The sequence below is a fragment of the Thecamonas trahens genome (genome assembly GCF_000142905.1).
Source record: "Thecamonas trahens ATCC 50062 unplaced genomic scaffold supercont1.28, whole genome shotgun sequence".
NCBI lineage: Eukaryota > Apusomonadida > Apusomonadidae > Thecamonas > Thecamonas trahens.
The window spans coordinates 358,298-375,743 of record NW_013657652.1 but is presented as its reverse complement, the minus strand read 5'-3'; the positions used below and the strand labels follow the sequence as shown (position 1 = coordinate 375,743).

General features: G+C 65.1%; 6 protein-coding genes across 6 annotated transcripts in view; 3 read left to right on the top strand and 3 right to left on the bottom strand.

The window, feature by feature from the left end:
- Nucleotides 1–3,917, top strand: part of AMSG_06433 (AGC protein kinase) — a gene marked incomplete at its 3' end in the record, with an annotated part of 4,381 nt that extends 464 nt beyond the window's left edge. Inside the window, exons 2-4 of the mRNA XM_013901647.1 lie at nucleotides 206–2,283; nucleotides 2,325–3,875; nucleotides 3,908–3,917. Of these exons, the coding sequence (XP_013757101.1) occupies nucleotides 206–2,283; nucleotides 2,325–3,875; nucleotides 3,908–3,917 (3,639 nt within the window). The remainder of the gene's footprint in view (nucleotides 1–205; nucleotides 2,284–2,324; nucleotides 3,876–3,907) is intronic.
- A 140-nt stretch (nucleotides 3,918–4,057) lies between these two features.
- Nucleotides 4,058–6,897, bottom strand: AMSG_06432 (ferrochelatase; the record flags this gene model as incomplete). The annotated part of the gene is made up of 2 exons (XM_013901646.1): nucleotides 4,058–5,152; nucleotides 5,353–6,897. The coding sequence occupies 2 exons, from the start codon at nucleotides 6,895–6,897 to the stop codon at nucleotides 4,058–4,060; spliced, it is 2,640 nt and encodes an 879-aa protein (XP_013757100.1).
- Nucleotides 6,898–7,158: 261 nt separating this feature from the next.
- On the top strand, nucleotides 7,159–7,864 carry AMSG_06431 (uncharacterized protein). The gene is made up of 2 exons (XM_013901645.1): nucleotides 7,159–7,201; nucleotides 7,505–7,864. The coding sequence occupies exons 1-2, from the start codon at nucleotides 7,190–7,192 to the stop codon at nucleotides 7,817–7,819; spliced, it is 327 nt and encodes a 108-aa protein (XP_013757099.1). The 5' UTR covers nucleotides 7,159–7,189; the 3' UTR covers nucleotides 7,820–7,864.
- Nucleotides 7,635–11,875, bottom strand: AMSG_06430 (coiled-coil domain-containing protein 135; the record flags this gene model as incomplete). The annotated part of the gene is made up of 3 exons (XM_013901644.1): nucleotides 7,635–9,296; nucleotides 9,329–11,366; nucleotides 11,770–11,875. The coding sequence occupies 3 exons, from the start codon at nucleotides 11,873–11,875 to the stop codon at nucleotides 7,859–7,861; spliced, it is 3,582 nt and encodes a 1,193-aa protein (XP_013757098.1). The 3' UTR covers nucleotides 7,635–7,858.
- Nucleotides 11,876–12,028: 153 nt separating this feature from the next.
- Nucleotides 12,029–16,028, top strand: AMSG_06429 (uncharacterized protein). The gene is made up of 2 exons (XM_013901643.1): nucleotides 12,029–12,354; nucleotides 12,381–16,028. Exons 1-2 carry the CDS (start codon nucleotides 12,058–12,060, stop codon nucleotides 15,996–15,998), a joined length of 3,915 nt encoding a protein of 1,304 aa, XP_013757097.1. The 5' UTR covers nucleotides 12,029–12,057; the 3' UTR covers nucleotides 15,999–16,028.
- Nucleotides 16,029–16,030: 2 nt separating this feature from the next.
- On the bottom strand, nucleotides 16,031–17,355 carry AMSG_06428 (uncharacterized protein; the record flags this gene model as incomplete). Its single annotated transcript, XM_013901642.1, has 2 exons — nucleotides 16,031–16,129; nucleotides 16,186–17,355. 2 exons carry the CDS (start codon nucleotides 17,353–17,355, stop codon nucleotides 16,031–16,033), a joined length of 1,269 nt encoding a protein of 422 aa, XP_013757096.1.
- Nucleotides 17,356–17,446: the final 91 nt, after the last annotated feature.

Sequence of the window (17,446 nt, the reverse complement as noted above, 5' to 3'; positions counted from 1 at the left end):
CACACCACCATACCCCCCCCCTCCCCCCCCTCCCCCACGACCTGAATCCTCCGAGAAGGCATTCCTTTTCCATGGCTACATGCATGCGTGGCGCCCGCTCTACCCCCGCACTGCTGTGATCAGCCCTTCCACTGTCCTGCTTCCCCCCCCCCCCCCCTGACCCCTCCTCCCACTCACACCGCGTTGGCCACACACTGCCACGCAGTCACGGGTGGAGGTCCCGGACGTAGGGTCAGACACAGATTCAAGCTCGGGAGAGTCAGCCTCGTCGCCCATCTCGCCGAACTTTACCCCCGCAGGCTCGCCCCGAAGACCGCCGCAGCCGCCAGACACAGCTACGTTGGCGTCGGCGATGTCCGAGACGGCGGTGGCGGCTCACTCGCCGCGCGGATACGGAGAGGAGCTGGTAAGGGCCAAGAGACGGAATGCCATGGCGGCGGCCGGGGCCAAGGAGCGCGGCGGCGTGGTCCGTGCTCGCCTCGGCTCGCTGCATGGCGTGGACCGAGGCGACGGCGGCGGCGGCACACTCTCTGCGCTTACCAAGCAGCGGGTTCGCGAGTCCCTGGGCGCCTTTGATGCGTACCTAGGTTCGGCTTCACGGCCAGATGTGCCGGCACTGTCGCAGGCGCCCCTGGATTCGATGCTGGCCATGGAAAAGTCGCGGATGAACGCGCAGCTCGACACCTTTGTGCGACTGATGCACATGGGAAGCCCTGGCAAGGGCAAACAGCACGACTCGGTGGTGACGCGTCCACGGGCGCTGGCCGTTTCGGACGCTTCGCGCGGCAATTCACAGCCGGTCGAGTCGTCGCTCATTACAGCACTCCGTGCCTCGGCATCGTCGCGGGCGGCGAGTCCGGCGACGGACGCCGAGGCCTGCGCAACGAGTTCGGCACCGGTCGAACCGGGCATTGAGGCTTGGATTGCACAGCTGACTAGCTTGGCCATCGAGCTGCGCGACCTGTCTGCGTCGCAGCTGAGCTTGGCTGAGTGCCAGGGTGTGGTGAGCCGAGCGCAGGACTTGCGACTCGAGATTCCTGCGCCGGCGACGGCGCGTCAGGTGACCCAGCTTTCGGCCTTTGTTACGAAGTTTCTACTCATTCTGGCGCCGGTCTCACGCCTGCTTGCGGCGCAAGACGCAGACGCTAGCAGTGCGCGTGGAAGGGCACAGACAAGCGCGGGACCGCCACACGCCATCGAGCTCTCGTCGTCAAGCTCGTCGCTTGGCGGCTTTGACGACAGCTGCAGCTCTGCCTCGGACTCGGGGTCGGAGCTGTCAGCCACGTGGCATATGCACCCCCAGCTCCAGATTTCCAACTTGTCCGAGTGTGTGGCATCGATTGGTGGCGAGAGCGAGGTGAGCCGGCGGATAGCGTCGGCGCGAGCGCTGCGGAGCTCGGGCTCGGGCGCCACCATCCACGGTGGGGTCAGCTCGCTGACGTCGACTGACGGGCTCGGCGAGAGCGAGGACCTGTATTCGTACACGCCACGCAAGCTACGTGCAATGACGACGGCGTCGTCGACCGAGCTGGCCGCCTCGCTCCCGTCGCGGTTTCTCGACACGCTGCCGGGCAGCATGGGCTCAGCTCCGCTTGTCCGAGCTAGCGACGGCACGCCAGGAAGCAGCGCGGCGAGCGATCTCCACTTTGTGCCGATTGTTAGTATCGATGCCGACTCGGGCATGGACGAGCTCGTGCCGGCAGACCTCAACTACGAGCTACTTGTGCACAAGCTCGCTAACCCGCTCATTGGCGTGGAGATTAAGGACCGGCGGTATCATCTCCGCAAGTATCCAAACTGCTTTGTGGGCTCGGACCTGGTCTCATGGCTTGGCATCGAGCTCGGGCTCAAGCGGGCCGAGGCAACAAGGGTAGGCGAGGAACTGTTGCGGCGCGGCCTTGTGGAGCACGTTGTCAACGAGCAGCCGTTCATTGATGGCTTCTTCTTCTACCACTTTACCCAGGCCGCACACCCGCTGGCGACCGACGGCTCGTCGGTCTCCGAGTCGGGTCCGACCGAGGAGCCGTCCGAGTCGGTGCTCTCGTCACTGACCGGCATGGACTCGGATCCCGAAGACGACATGTCGCGGGCGATTGCCAGCCTCGGGACTGATGACCTCGACACCATGCTCGCCGAGAGCCGGACGCCGAGCCCGGGCACGATCGGTGAGACTCGCCCGGCCAGCGGAGAGCCCTGCAGCGAGTCGCCCGAGCCCGAGGCGCCCGGCGGTAGCGGTAGCGGGAGCGGGACTCGCGGCAAGTCTTTCTTCTCGCGGGTCTCGTCGTTTTTTGGAAGAAGCGTACGCCCGAGGCCGAGACCAGGAGTGCTGGAAGCGGCGACGAGACGCAAGTTGGCATCGAAGTCGAGCGCGAGTCGTTCCTCCTCTGCCGGATTTGCGAAGAGCTGGTCTCGTCGTCGGAGCTGGAGGTTCACTCGCGAGTGTGCGTGGTGGCGTCCAAGGCGGATCTCAAGAGGGCGTCGTGTGACATGCGGCTGCAGCGGCTGGCGCAGACGCTGCAGCGCGGAAGCGCGCACCCGACGTCGACCGTGTCCGAGGTGGAGCTCATTTCCGACGTCGAAATGCTACAAGTCATCGCGCGTGAGGGCGCCGCGCTCAAGGTCGACGACGACGACGTGGTTGGCGCGCTCGAGGGCCTGCTCGAGCAACTAGCGCGACTGCAGGAGCGAATAAGTGGCGAAGGCTGCCCGCTGGCGCAGGATGTGCGGACGTTTGCGGCGCGGGTGGCCAAGCTGCTGGAGGAGAAACTGGGAGCGTGCCGGGAGCGGCAGATGATTTCGTCGCAGCTCTCCGCGCTCACGCCTACCAAGCGCGTGGCCGGGGTGGCCAAGACGCGCCCAAGCCAGCGCGAGGCGCTGGTGCCATCGATCAAGGACTTTAGCATTATCAAGCAGATCTCCAAGGGTGGCTTTGGGCGGGTCTTTCTCTCGCGCAAGAAGCGGACGGGCGACTTGTACGCCATCAAGGTGCTGAAGAAGGATGACGTGGTGAAGAAGAACCTGGTCGACTCGGTCTACGCCGAGCGCAACATCATGGCCGTGACACACAACCCGTTTGTTGTTCGGCTGTATTACTCCTTCCAGACCAAGTCGTACCTGTACCTGGTGATGGAGTACTTGATCGGCGGCGACATGGGAACACTGCTCGAGTCGCTGGGCTACTTTTCGGAGGACCTCGCACGGCTGTACATTGCGCAAGTTGTGCTCGCACTAGAGCACTTGCACTCCCGTGGCATCATCCATCGCGACCTCAAGCCGGACAACATCCTCATCGACGCCCAGGGCCACATCAAGCTCACCGACTTTGGCCTCTCTCAGCTCGGAGTCATCGACACACTCAACGCCGAGTCGTCTGCGGGCGGGGCGCCGAAGCGGTCGGCGTACCGGCTGCAAGGCGAGTTCTCGACAAACCCGCTGGCGGAGACCGAGGTCCAACTGCGGTCGTCGGGCGTGGTGGGCACGCCCGACTACCTTGCCCCAGAGATCTTGCTCGGGACTGGGCACGGGGCGGCGGCTGACTGGTGGGCTATCGGCGTGCTGCTGTACGAGTTTCTGTTTGGCGTCCCGCCGTTCAACGACAACTCGCTCGACCTCATTTTTGACAACATTCTCAACGTGCGGATTGAGTGGTTTGACAACGAGATCTCAGCCGATGCGCGGGCACTCATCGAGGCACTGCTCCGTGTGGACCCGTCGGAGCGGCTCGGCTCTGCGGGCGGGGCGGACGTGCGTGCGGCACCGTTCTTTGCCTCTATCGAGTTTGAGAGCTTGATGGACCAGCCGATGCCGTTCCGGCCCAAGCCCGCATCTGCGCTGGACACGTCGTACTTTGAGTCTGAGGCGCGCGGCATCAACTCGTCGGCAGCAGGCGCGTCGTTTGTGGCGGCAGCGCACGCTGAGGCTGAGCACGGGCCGACGCTAGCGGACATTCTCAACGACGGTGAGGACGACGACCCGTTCTCTAACTTTACGTATGCCAATCTGGGCGAGCTGGAGCGGCGCAACGACGAGGTTCTTCTCGCGCATTCGTCGTCGGAGCTCAATCTGCTGTTGGCGAAGCGGTAGCCGCAGTTGTGCGCTTGAGCGCGGCGAGGGCGTCGAGGATGGCGTCGACGTGTGTAGAGGTGTAAAAGAGGACAGTACTGGCGTGGCCGCCGAGGACCTCGACGCGGGCGCTCTCGACGGTTCCGGGCGCGTTGACGAGCGAGTCAAAGAGGCGGAGGGACGAGTCACGAGGGATGTAGTGATCATGCGGAGCTGAGATGTGGCGGATGACCCGGGCGGCGCCGGTGGCCTTGGCCGGAAACTCGGTGACCATGGTAGTAGAGATGCGGCGGAGGAGGACGACCATGAGGTTGTCCTCGGACTTGCCGCCGTGGGCGTCCCAAGGGACGGACCGGGCCATGGCGCCGTCAACAAAGGCCGGCGCTGGCGAGTGCGAGCCGGCGGTGGTGACGACGGCCGACGAGTCGTGGTCGAGCAGGTTTGCCATCGACGACATGGCGCCGCCCCACGAGACGCCGGCGTAGCAGACGGCCGAGGCGCCGGTAGAGCGCGCCCATTGCGCAGTGGCGAGGGCCTCGACGATGACGCCTGTTGCCTGGGCCATCATGGCCTCGACGGTCGGCACGCCGTAGGAGCCGGTCCAGCCGGGAGGCCGGCGGTCACCGTAGTACGGCGCGTTGATGATAGCCGACGAGATGCCGGCGGCGGCAAGCGGCGCAGAATACTTGGAGATGCGGAGCTCGGGCCCGATGTCGCCCGTCATAGGGCACAGGATGGCGATGGGACGGGCAGCAAGTCCGGCGGCGAGGGCGTCAGCGAGCACACTCGGCTCGGCGTCGTGCGGCGGCGGCGCGAGGTGAGCGTCGGCATCGGTGGGCGGCCAGGGGACGACAACGTCAACGACGGCGGCGCCGGTACCGGGCTCGAGCAGCGGCGAGGCGGGAGTGGAGAAGGAGATGCGGAGGCAGAGCGCCGATCCGTGATGGATGAGACCACCGGCAGGCCCCCAGGAGATTGCGAGTTCGTCGGAAGGCGGCAGCGGGGGCGGGGCAGCAGCCATGTCGCGGGTGAGCAGGTCGAAGCAGGCGTCGAAGGCGTGCTCGCAGCCCGGGCCGTCCGATAAGAACGGCTCGCGCGCCCAGCGTGTGGCGAGCAGGTCGAGCAGGCCGAGGGTGGCCGAGACCGACGACCAGACGTATTGCATGTGAGAGTGGTGGTGGTGGTGGTGGTGGTGGTGGTGGTGGTGGTGGTGGTGGTGGTTGGCGTGGTGGAGCTGTGGTCGTCGGCTGGCTTGGCCGAGTTGCTGGCGGCAGGAAGCGAGTCACGGACAATGGCGACCGAGGCGTCGATCCAGGTGGGATCGGCGTTGAGGCAGGGGACGAGAGTGAGCTTACCGCCACCGGCCTCGGCAAAGACTTCGGCTGAGACCTCGCCGATCTCGTCGATGGTCTCGAGGCAGTCAACGAGGAAGCCCGGGCAGACGGCGAGGATGTTGAGCGGGCCATCACCGGTCCAGGCCTCGGCCAGCTCGACGAGCAGTTCGTCGGTGTACGGCTGGAGCCACGGGTCGGAGCCAAACTGCGACTGGTAGCAGAGATGCCAGGCGTCAGGCGCGAGGCCGAGCTCGGCGGCGACGGCGGCGGCGGTAGCCTCACAGTGGGCCGGATACGGATCGCCGCGGTGGACGTACGAGGCCGGAATGCCGTGGAATGAGAAGAGCGTAAGCTGCGGTGCGTGCTCGGCCGGGAGCGCGGCACGGGTCTCACGCATGCGGCTGGCGATGGCAGAGATGTATGCGGGGTGGTCGTAGTACGGCGGGATGACGGTGATGGCCGGGACGTGGCGGTAGCGAAGGGCGGCGGCGTAGACGGCGTCATAGATGGAGGCCACCGTCGTGCCCGAGTACTGCGGGTAGGCGGTCATGACGACAATGTCCGAGACGCCCTCGGCCATAAAGTGCGCGATGGCGCGGTCGATCGATGGCTCGCCATAGCGCATGCCAAGCTGGACGTCAAAGTCTTTGTCGCCGAGCGCGGCCTGCAGCGCCGTGGCATGCTCGGTGCCGTACAGCAGGAGCGGCGACTTGCCGTCTTCGGAGAAGATGCGCGAGTAGAGCATGGCCGACGAGTACTTGCGAATGGGGACAATGATGCAGTTGAGCACAAACCACCAGACAGCCGGCGCAACTTCGATGACGCGCGTGTCCGAGAGGAAGGCGCGCAAAAAGGTGGCGACTTCTGCCGGCCGCGGCGCCACAGGCGTGCCGAGGTTGGCCACCAGGACGCCGCGGCGCGGCGATGGCACAGGGATCGTACCGTTGTCGCCGGTCGCCGTGGCGTACGGGTTCGACCGCTCAAAGTGGGCCGGCACCACAAAGACACCAGCGCCGAGCACAAAGGCGGCACCGAGCATGGGCCCGGCAAAGGAGATGGCGGCGTCGGCGGCGGCAGTGATGGCCGACGCGGCCGAGGCCAAGAACCCGCCCTGCGGGAGGAGCGGGGCGACGAGATCGACCAGCGGGGTTGGGCCCAACAGAAATGCGAGGCCGGCGAGGGCGGCAGCGAGGGCGGCGTGGCGGGCGAGCGGAACAAACTTGGGCGGGCTCCGCAGCAGCGGCTTGGCCACCACCAGCCGGGCGCCCGGGCAGTAGCCGAGAGCAGCCACAGCAGCGAGGCGGACAAGCCAGCCGAAGCTTGCATCACGCGGAGTGGGCGGAAGGCCGAGCGGGAGCGTGGCCGGCGGCAGCCAGCGCGGCAGCCAGAGAACCCACAGTGCAGCGCCCATCGAGGCGTAGCTGGCGGCGAGGACGAGGCGAGCCGCGAGCGGGCGGGCCGGGAGGGCCGACGGCGGGACGATGACGGTGGTGTGGGGCATGGGTGGTGTGGTAGCGATGGCGTGCTGTGGTGGTGTGGTGGTGGTGAGTGAGTGAGTGAGGTGGTACCACTTGCCGCTGGTGGTGTTATTGGTTGAGCCAGTGCTTACGTGCTGTCGTCAGCGGTGTGGCCGTGGCTGACGGCGGGGATCATCCGCTGTTCCACCGCCGGGTGAGGGTTTGGGGTTTGGTGGTTTGGTTGGGGGGGAAGGGGGGAAGGGGGGGAGGGGGGAGGGGGGGGGGGGGGTGGCTGCCGAGTGGCATTCTTCTCTGCAGTTGTGGGAGTGGCAGGCCATGTCTACACCGGTACGGGGGGAGTATGGGGATAATGAGGAGGGAAGGGGGTGGGGGTGGGGGGTGGGGGGTGATGGGGGTGATGAGGGGGTGGGTAGGGGGTGTGTGGGAGGAGGGGAGGGCGCAGTGGGAGCAAGTTGTCGTGGGCACCACTACCCCGCCACCCCACCACAGCCACCCCACCACAGCCACCCCACCACAGTCACCCCACCACAGCCACCCCACCACAGCCGGTACGACAACCATATCCACAACACATGCATCCGGTACAATCACTCACTCTACTTGTCCTGCATGCCCCGTACTGGAGTTCAGAACCCGCCTCCCGTCGGCCCTGCCAGGCAGCCGCGCAAGCTAGACGAAGACGAGGTGGGCCTCATCTCGGTCATCACTGTCTTTGTCGCCGTCCTCGCCATGGCGGCCATTGTCACCTTTCTCGTCGGTTGCTTTCGCTCGTACTTTTACAAGCCGTTCGCCCGCCTCGAGGCCCGCAACGAAGCGGGTCGCCAGCGCCGATCTGCATCACGGCGCAAGGGCTCGCGCAAGAGCTCGCGCAAGAGCTCGCACAAGAGCTCGCGCAAGCGCTCGCGCAGGCGCCACAAGGGCCGTCGCCGCAAGCAGGAAGTGTGAGCCGCATGCTGTGCCGGCCTATCACCTCAAGTCCACACACTAAACGCCACTGTTGGCGATGCCAGCGCCAGGCTCTGCCTCGGCGTTGCCGCTACCGCCGGTGCCAGACGCCCCGCTCTCGCTAGGCGCATCTTCGCCGCCATCGGGCGCATCGCTGTCGTCCTTGCGCTTGAGCCACGGCGCGAGGAGCGGGTGTTCCCAGAGCTGGCGAGCGACAACCTTGAACTTGCGACGGTAGGTCTTGAGGATCCCGTCCTTGCGCATCTTGAGGACCCGGAGGCGGAACTGGAGGCGAACCTTTTCGTCGGCAAAGGCCGCGACCTGCTCGGGCGTGGTGTGGTCCTGGTTGCGGATGATGGTCGCCTCTTTCTCTTTGAGAAACTGGCGAATGCGGGCCATCTTGGACTCGATGATGAGGACCTGCGAAATGATCCGGTCGCGGTGGAACTCGAGGGCCTCGTTCTTGACCGCGTGCGCCTCTGCCGCCGACGTCGGCAGCTTGCCATGGAAGAAGACACTGAACGGGTCGTCGGCAAGCTCTGGCGGTACGTCCGACGCCCGCAGTGCCGCCGCTGCCGCCAGCGAGTCTGCCCCGCGGTTGACCCGCCGCCGCCGCAGCGTGTCGTACACCGAAATCATCAGCAGCGTCCGCTCGCGCTCCTTCTCGCGCGCAGCCAGAATGGCCTTGGTCTCGACGGCAGCGCCGAGCACGGCCTTGATCGCCGCTTGTTCCGCACGGAGCATCGCTACGTATCGGATGTACAGCTCGTGCGAGCCGAGTCCTGCTGCCGCCTGCCGCGCCGACGTCTGCTCCGGCTCACAGTAACCATCGGCTGGCTTCGGCGGAAGCTCGTCCTTGTCGAGCGGCAACGAGTCAGCAAACTTGTGCTTGCGATACGCAATGCGTGACGGGTAGATGTGCCCGCTAATGAGGTGAAAGACCTCGGTCATCTCGCCGGCCACGACTGCAAACGTCCGTCGCGCCACGTCGTCGTCGGCGTCGACAATCTCGGCTCGCCGCGACAGCGTCTCCTCAACGCCCAGCAGCGCCTCGTCCGATGGGAGTACCTCGAGCGGGCGGGTGGCGAGAAGCTCGACCCGGTTACTGGCAAACTTTGCCTCTCGCCGCAGCACGTGCTCGCCGCCGAGAACCGCCGACGACGAGACCGCAGCAAATCGCTCCGTCATCGCCGAGCCAACAGCCACCTCGCGCGTGACCAGGTCATCGTGCGAGTCGCGGCCTTCGGCGTAGAACTCCATCTTGTACCTAGCCACCTTGATCCGCATCCGCCGCGCTTTGCGCTCGGTCGTCCGCGCAATGCTACACACGCCCGGCTCGCCACTCACCGTCAGCGTCCGTAGGCCGTGCTCGCGGCCCGGTGCAAAGTGTTCCACAAACGATTCGGCTGAGTCCAGCGACGCCGCCGTCACATGCTCGGAAGCTGGGACGTGGACATGCATCTCGCGCGCCATCATCCTGTCGCGCCGCGCATGGAACTTTTCGTCCACCGAAAGACAATCTCGCAGTCGCGATCAGCAAAGTGCGTCAGCCGCTCGACCATGCCGTCCGACCGCAGGAACGGCCCGTACTGCTCCACACGGAGCCGCGAGTAGAGCGCCACCTTGTAGCCACCTGGATACCGCTCCTCAAACCGCTTGCGTTCTGGCGCCAGCGGCAGGACCCACGTCGGCGGCGCCGTCAGCGCACGCAGCGGCGTCCCATCCGGCGCCAGGTCGTCGCTTACTTCGATGTGTACATCGTCGAGGCTCGGTGCTGATGGACCAAACGCATCGATGCCGGCTGCCTTGGCCAGCACGTGGTCCTGAGCAGCTTGCGCCACTCGCCGCTTCAGCTCCGACTTTGCTGTCGTGGCTTGAGTCGCTAGCGCCGCGCCGCTTGCGCCACCCATCCCGCTCCGGCCAGGCCCAAAACCGGTCTCGTGCCCATCGCTCACAAACACCGGCTCCCACGCCGCCATCGAGTCGAGCGCAAAACAGAGCCCACGAATAGAGGGAAGACCCTTGTGAAGTGGCGGCACCGGCTGGACATTGACGTAAAAGTTGGTGTCGTTAAAGACAGCCTCGATCGAGTGGTACAGCCGGGTCGAGAGCGGAAGCAAAAGGCCGCGCGATGGCTCGATGAATACGTCTTGGGCCACGCCGCGCGCGCCGGCTTTGACAAGCACCCATGCGTGGACCCGCTTCCCGCGCAGCGCATCGCTCTTGTCGGACGCCGTCAGCCGCAGTGGCTGCGCGTAGCCGACCTCAAATGTGAGCCCGTTGCGCGTCTCAGACTCGCCTCCAGCGCTCGACTCTGCATCACTGGCTGCCATACCCACCGTCGGCGGAGCGACCTCTGCTGCAGCGGCCGCCGCCCGCTTTGCTGCCATTCGCTCTTCAAACTTGGACACCAGCCGCGGCCGGGTCTGGACCACAAACTTGGGCGTCGTTGGTGGAGCAGCCGCCGGAGGCGGTGGCGGCTTTGGGCCGAGGCCGGGCCAAGTCGCCGAAAACGTGTCGTTGACCGTGATCGAGTATGCGGCGGTGCCGTAGACAACGTACGCGTCGTAGCCGACGCCAAGAAGGAGCGAAGTGAGCACCATGGCAAGGTCAAACGAGTCACCAACTTGCCACTCGAGCACCGTGGCAGGCGACGGAAGGTGCTGCGGGAGCTTGGTTGGCTCGGCCAACGGTTCGTAGATAAAGTGATCGGCGACAAAGGAGGCAACGCCCTCGAGCGAGTACAGCTCATCGTACGGCGTCTGCGACGGCCGCAATGTTGAGCACACAAACTTCTCCACCTCGCACTCGTTCGGCGGCGTGAGCAAGAGCCGCGGCCGCAGCGGATAGAGCTGCGCAAACTGGCGGTCAAAGTTATCGACAAAGCCCATGACAATCTGCTCCTCGCGCGAGTGCTTGCGGTACGCCACCGGCCACGTGCGGCTCTGGCTCAGTTGGACCCGGGTCTGCTTGGAGAGCCCAGCCATTGCAGGCATGACGCCGACCATATCATCAGCTTCACCGCCGGCGCCCAGCGCCGACGACCGCTTCCACGACAGAAACTTGCCGCCCACCACCCGCGGGCCCTCGTCGCCGTCGAGCGCGAGCGACGCACCCGACGCATCGAGATCACCCACAGACGGCCCAGCAGAGCCCATCAAGAACGAGTTGAGGTTGATGGCTGCCATCGATCGATTGGCCACTTCCTCAGAGTCGGCCCGCATCGCCTCGGGCCCAATCGCAAACGCGAGCCGCGTCCGCGCCTCGGCCTCGCCGAACTCGGCCACGTCGCTCACAGCCTCATCGTCACCGGTTTGGAAACTGTTGAACGAGCCCCCATCATCACTCACACCCTCGCCCTCGCCCTCACTGCCACCATTGGCAGCGTTCCGCACGGCATCTTGAGCCTGGTCATTGCCGAGCGCCGCAGCCGCCGCTGCTGCAGCGACGTCATCTGCAGCGGCATCATCTGCGACGGCGTTGCCAGCGTCAGAGTCGTCGATGCCGTCGGCGGCAGGGTCAGTCCGAGGCTTGGTCTCAACTCCAGCTCTCGCTCCACCACGACCACTCTTCGATCGTTGCGCAGCAGTTGCGCCCTTTGTCCGCCCGACCCCGTTGCGTCGGCGGCCCGCTCTTGCCCCGCCTGCGCCGCGCTTCCCTCCGGCCGGAGGTGGTCCGACCCATACATCAGCCATGGCACCAGTGCGAGAAAGAGAGAGAGAGAAAGAGAGAGAGAGGGTTTGTGTGTTTTGCTCTCCGAGTGGATACGGGTGGGTGTGGGGGTGGAGTGTGGGGGTGGGGTGTGGTTGCCTTTCCTCACAGAGCGGAGCAGCCAAAGCGGCGCCAACTGCCGGCCTCCAACGCCCGTGCCCACCCAACGACCAGCCGACAGCAGACACAGCCACACCCCACCCTCCCCACCTTCCTCACCCACCCCTCCCCACCCCAACTGCACTCGCCAGTCATGGCTGCAGAGCGACGGGCGCGGGTGGTTGGCATGCCAGAGCCGGTGTTGGCCAAGCTGGAGCCGTAGTACGTTGGGCCGAGAAAGGCCATGCTCTCTCGCCCCCTCCCCTCCCCCTCCCGCCCTCATCCACCAACCCATCCACGCGCAACTCACCATCGGTTCTCATCCATCGCCTCCGGATGCGTACTCGCCTCCTCCCCCTCCACACAGCCATGTATTCGGAATCAACTCGGCAGTGCGGCAATGCCTGGCGTATGCTGACGAGCACAAGATGGTATACCCAGCCGGGCGGCGGGTTGTGGTCGCCGATCGGGCTGCGGTTGAGTTTGTGGCCACCGATCACGCCGTCCGCACGATGGGATGTCTTGCTCTTGCCCCGGATCGTAAGCATCTGGCGGCGGCAGAGCTGGACGCCGGTGGGCGGGCGCAGATCTCGGTGTACAACTTGTCGACCAACCGCCGTGAGCGAGTTCTCCGCGTTCCTGATGTGGACGCCATCACTACGCTTGCGTTCTCCTCCGACTCGCGCTACTTGGTGGCGGTTGGTGCCGAGCCCGAGTCCAAGCTGGTGTACTTTCTGTGGAAAAGTCCAAGGTCATCGCCTCGATCAACCTGCACACTTCGGTGCTCAGGGTTGCGTTCTCGCCGTTTGACACCAACACGGTGCTGGTGGTCGGCGGGCAGTATTTGCGATTGTGGCGGCTGGCTCACGACGAGCTGCACTCGCTGCTCCCGGTTGTTACGCCATCGCTACAGGCCTCGCCAGGCGCGGTCAACACCGATGCGGCGTGGTTCCACGGCGACGCGTTCTGCGTTGCCAACGATCGCGGCGAGTTGGTAGTGTACGAGGCCGGTGAAGCGACTCGCCTCCTACCGGACGTCTTTCCCACCGGTATCTCAACCGTTGTCCCGTACCGCAACGGCGTACTTGTTGCGTCAACGACCAAGGCGTTCAAGTTGTACGAGGAGAACCTTGAGACAGGCGAGCTCGAGCTTCGCAAGTCGCTTGTGTGCTCGCTCGACTCATCGCGCTATGACGACGTGCCGCTGTGGATGGCGGTCTCGCCGACAGGATCCGAGGTGGCGGTTGTCCTCTCGTCATCGCAAGTGCTCTGCATCGCCATGTCGGGCCTCGACCTCTCGTCGCCCGAGATGAGTCCCGAGGAGGAAGACTCGTCGTTTGCACTCCTCGCCTCGGGCTTTCACTCGGGGGCCATCCTTGACGTCGACTGCGCCATTCGCAAGCCGCTTCTGGTTACGGCAGGCGCCGACCGCACCCTCCGAGTCTGGCACTACATCGACATGCAGTGCACCAACTCGATCCGGTTCCGCGACGAGCCGCTTGCTGTGGCCTTTCACCCTCTTGGCCTTCACGTCCTCGTTGCTTTTTCCGAGGGCGTCTCCATGCTCGCGGTCCTTGCCTCGGGCTTTCGGGTTGATCACGTGTTCAAGGTCAAGTTTGCCAAGGTCCTCCGCTTTTCTACCAATGGCGCGTATTTTGCCGCTGCCTCAGGTGCCACCATCCTCCTCTTCTCGTCGACAACGCTCAGCCTTGTCGGCAAGCTTGATGGTCATGTCCGGCCGGTGGCCAATCTGGCTTTTCTGGCCAACGACATGATGCTCGCATCTGCCGCCGGCGATGGCGCTATCTACTACTGGGACCTGGTGACCATGACCCGCGCAAGCGTCGCCTCGTCGCTGGTTTTCAAGGACGTTGCCTTTCATGACATTGTGGCCCTGCGCACCGTCCCACGCCGCGAGGCCGACGCTGACGCCGACGCCGACCTAGCGGTGCATGGCACATGGGGCGCTGGCAACTCGATCGCCGCCACACAGGTCGTAGTCACCGGCAACGACCGCATTGTCCGCCTCTGCGACGCTCAGCGGGTGGTCTCCGAGCACCGGCCGGGCCACTTTGGCATGACCTCACTTGCTACCTCAGTCTTTACCTACGAGCGAACGACCCGGCTTGAAGGTGGAGGGGTGGCCTTGCTTCAGGATGAGCTTGCCCGCGGCGACGACGCCGACGTCGTCCACGATGGGTCAAGCACCGAGCTGGCGCTCCATGGCCAGCGACTGGATACGCCGCTGACAGCTGTGGGCGAGGTGGTTAAGGAGTCACTCACTGCTCATCTGGTGTTTGGAGCGTCGAGCGACGGCAAGATCCGTATATTTGACGCACCGTACTCGATGATGGATCCTGTGAGCATGCAACTTCACAGCGGAGGCGTGAACAAGCTTGTGGTGAGCCCCGACAATAACCTGCTCATCTCGGTCGGCGCCACAGGCTGCATCTTCCTCTCGGCCATCCGTCCAGTTGTGGACGGCAAGGTCCGGCCACGGCGGCTGCCTGTGCCGGAGCGGTTCTCCGACCTTCTCCTCACAACGACGAATGCCTTTCAAGAGCTTCTTAACTCTGTTTTCACACTCGAGAAGCGGCTTGCCGACTCGGCGAATGCTGCAGAGTATCAGCTGCAGGCCGAGGCGCGCAAAGCCGAACAGCACCTCGCGAACATGCTGCAGGAGGAGCGCAAGCGCGAGCTCGACCAGCGTGAGATGTATGCCGAGCTGCAGGCCATCCACGAGTCGCGAGTCCGCCAGTTCAACGCCGAGAAGCGCAAGCAAGAGGAAGAACACGGCCGCGAGCTGCGGGCGCTGGTGGAGAAGCACGGGCGCGAAATGGCCCGACAGAAAGAGCTGTTGGCACGTGTGCGCGAAGAGTACGACGAGGCCCTCACTGATGCCGAGGACAAGAGTCTGCACTTGGAGGAGGAGCACAAGGCCGTGCTGGTCCGCATGCGACAGGACTACGAGGCCAATCTGGCCACGCAGCTCGCGGCGTTTGACAAGCTCGTCGAGGAGCTCGAGCTCAACGACCTCGAGCACGCCGAGATTTTGCGGCAGGTCGCCGAGGACCACGACGACGAAGTCATGGAGATGAAGAAGGTGCAGGAGGTGATCAAGACGGCTGCATCTGAGAAGACGGTCCAGCTCACTGATGACCGCGCCTTGCTCAAGATGCAGTACACCGACGCCGTCAAGGAGCGCGACGCGCTCGCGGCCGAGAACGCACGACTCCACACGCGGGCTGACACGCTCCGCGGCGAAATTACCGAGCTCGAGCGCCGTCTCTCGCTCCTTCGGGTCTCAGTCCACGAGCGTGACGAGATCATTGCCGACAAGGAGATGCGCATCCTGGAGACCAAGAAGCTCAACCAGGACCTCGAAAAGTACAAGTTTGTCCTCGACTTTAAGAACAAGGAGCTAACCAAGCAGCTCGAGCCCAAGGAGCAGGCGCTCGTCGAAATGGCGCAGCGGCTCAACTCGATGGACGAAGAGCTGCAGCGGAATGTCAAAGAGGTCGACAACCTCTCGCTCATCATCAAGGAGAAGGACAAGAAGATGGCCATCGTCCAACGCGACGCCGCAAACATGCACCGGGCCCTCAAGGCCCGCATCCGAGTCCAAGAGGCGATGGAGAAGGACTTGCACCAGCTCTACACCAAAGCCGACCAATCGCAGTGGCGCGAGGGCATTCGCCACATGTATGAGGCGTACGTCTCCAAAGAGGCCCGTGACTCGCTCGACTTTACCGGCGAGGACTCGCGCCTCGAGGAGTTTGGCCGCCAGCGGCTGTTCATGGAGCAGACCATCGAGCGCCTGCGCTCGCAGCAGCAGTCAACCATCTCGCTCAAGACCAGCGAGGTCTCGCGCCGCGCCAAAGAAAATCACTTTCTCATTGTTGAGATCAACGACCTCCGCCGCGAGAACAAGCATCTGGTCAAGCAGCTGCGTGCGCTTCGTGCTGCCGCGGGCGTTCCTCCTGCCGGCTCGACGACAGCCGGTGGTTCCAGCTCGAGTCGCGCCAGTGGGCCTCGCGCAAGTCCGGCCCAGGGCGATCAGGCCCGCAACGACCAGGCCCGTGAGCGGGTCCTCGCCTTTGCCGCCGGCTCCTCGCCGTCGCAGAGTCGCACCCGACAGGGCTCGGCCCGGCCCGGCTCCGCTTCCGCCCAGCCAGCGCGGAGCCCGTCCGTTGCCGACGTGCTTGAAGCCGTCTCGCGGCCGCGCTCGATCTCGCCGTTTGGCTCACCGGCCGGTCGTCCGGCGGCCCGCCCGGCCACTGCCGCGGCTGGGCGAAAGCGGCGCGGACCGAGTTCGCCGCTAATGGGCTCGTCCCGGGGTCTCACCCGGCGAAAGTCGCGCAAACACTGAGCAGAGCGTAAAGTGCAGCAAGAAGAAGGAGGCTAAAGAGCCATGTCGGGACCTTGATCGGAGCCATTGCCCAAGCAATAGCCGGCGCATCGGTCGCGGCCGACTCGTCGCGCCGGCCGACGGCCGATGCCCTGGCCGAGGGAGTCGGGAGCGAGCCGAGGTCGTGGGCGGCGGCAAAGTCAATGACGGCAATCGAGCCGGTCCGGAGTCCGACCACGATCGACGTCGGGTCAAACGCCAGCGAGAGCGGGTTGCCGAGACCAGAGTTGGTTGCTGGATCCGGAAGCGTGAGGGTGTGCAGGAGCGTGCCGTCGAGCCGTGACCAGACCCGGACGGTGCCGTCGGAGGAGCCAGAGGCGATGAGCGACCCGGCCATGGCAACAGCTGACACAGTCCGAGTATGGCCCTCAAGAACAGCCAGCTCGAGCCCGCTCGCCACGTCCCAAACCCGCACCGTCCGATCGCCCGAGCCAGAGACAACTGTGGTAGCGTCAAAGGTGACGGCAGAAACTGAGAGAGGAGTATGGCCGGGAAAAGCCTGGACGAGCCGCGGCGGTGAGACTGAGAACATGGCAATGTCCTTGCCGGCTGACACAATGGCCGATCCGTCGTCGGCGACGGCGAGCGAGCGGACCGCGTCCTCGTGTGGCGTCTCGTCTAGCTCGAGCTCATAGTTTGCGGTGCCGGCCTCGTCGAGCACGGGTGTGCCGTGGACAAGTGGAACATGGAGGATGCGGACATCGCCGGACGAGGTGCCGAGCGCAATGCGAAGGCCGGAGCTGGCCCGCCATGCCCGCATCGCTGTCAAATTAGTGTACGGCGTGCGGAGGCAAGCCAGCAGCGAGCGAGACGGCAGATCCCAGATGTTGATGGCGCCGTCGTGGATGCCGACAACCAGATCGCCGCCGACGGCACGAAAGTTATTCGGGCCGGCCGAGAGGCGGCGGAGGACGTCAACCTCGGCCATGGCACGCAGATCCCACCGGCGGACGACGTTGTCAAAGCCGACAGAGACCAGGAGGCCCGAGTCGGTGAGGCGATCCAGGCCCCACACCCCGCCGGTGTGGCCCGTGAGGAACCGCAGCGCGCAGCGGCCGGCCGACCAGTTGGCGCGGATGCGGGCAACTTCGCGGTAGGTGTGTCGCCATCCGACCGCCGCTGTCAGCGGCGCAAGCGCAGGAACCAGCGGATCGCCCGGAAACTCGCGATGTGTGGCCGCTCGCCACGGGCTATTGTCCGCTGCCAGGCGGTTCCAGTTGGTGCACGTCTGTGCCGCCGCCGCCAGCGAGGCCACGTCGAGATGGGAGAGAATGTGGACGCAGAGTTCGTCGGGCAGTGTTTGTGTAAAGTCGGCCATGGTGTGGGAATGGGCAGGGGGTTATGCGTGCGTGGTGTGTGAGATGGCCGGTAGGCTACCCAGTTCAGGCCCAAATGGGGTGCGGTGAATG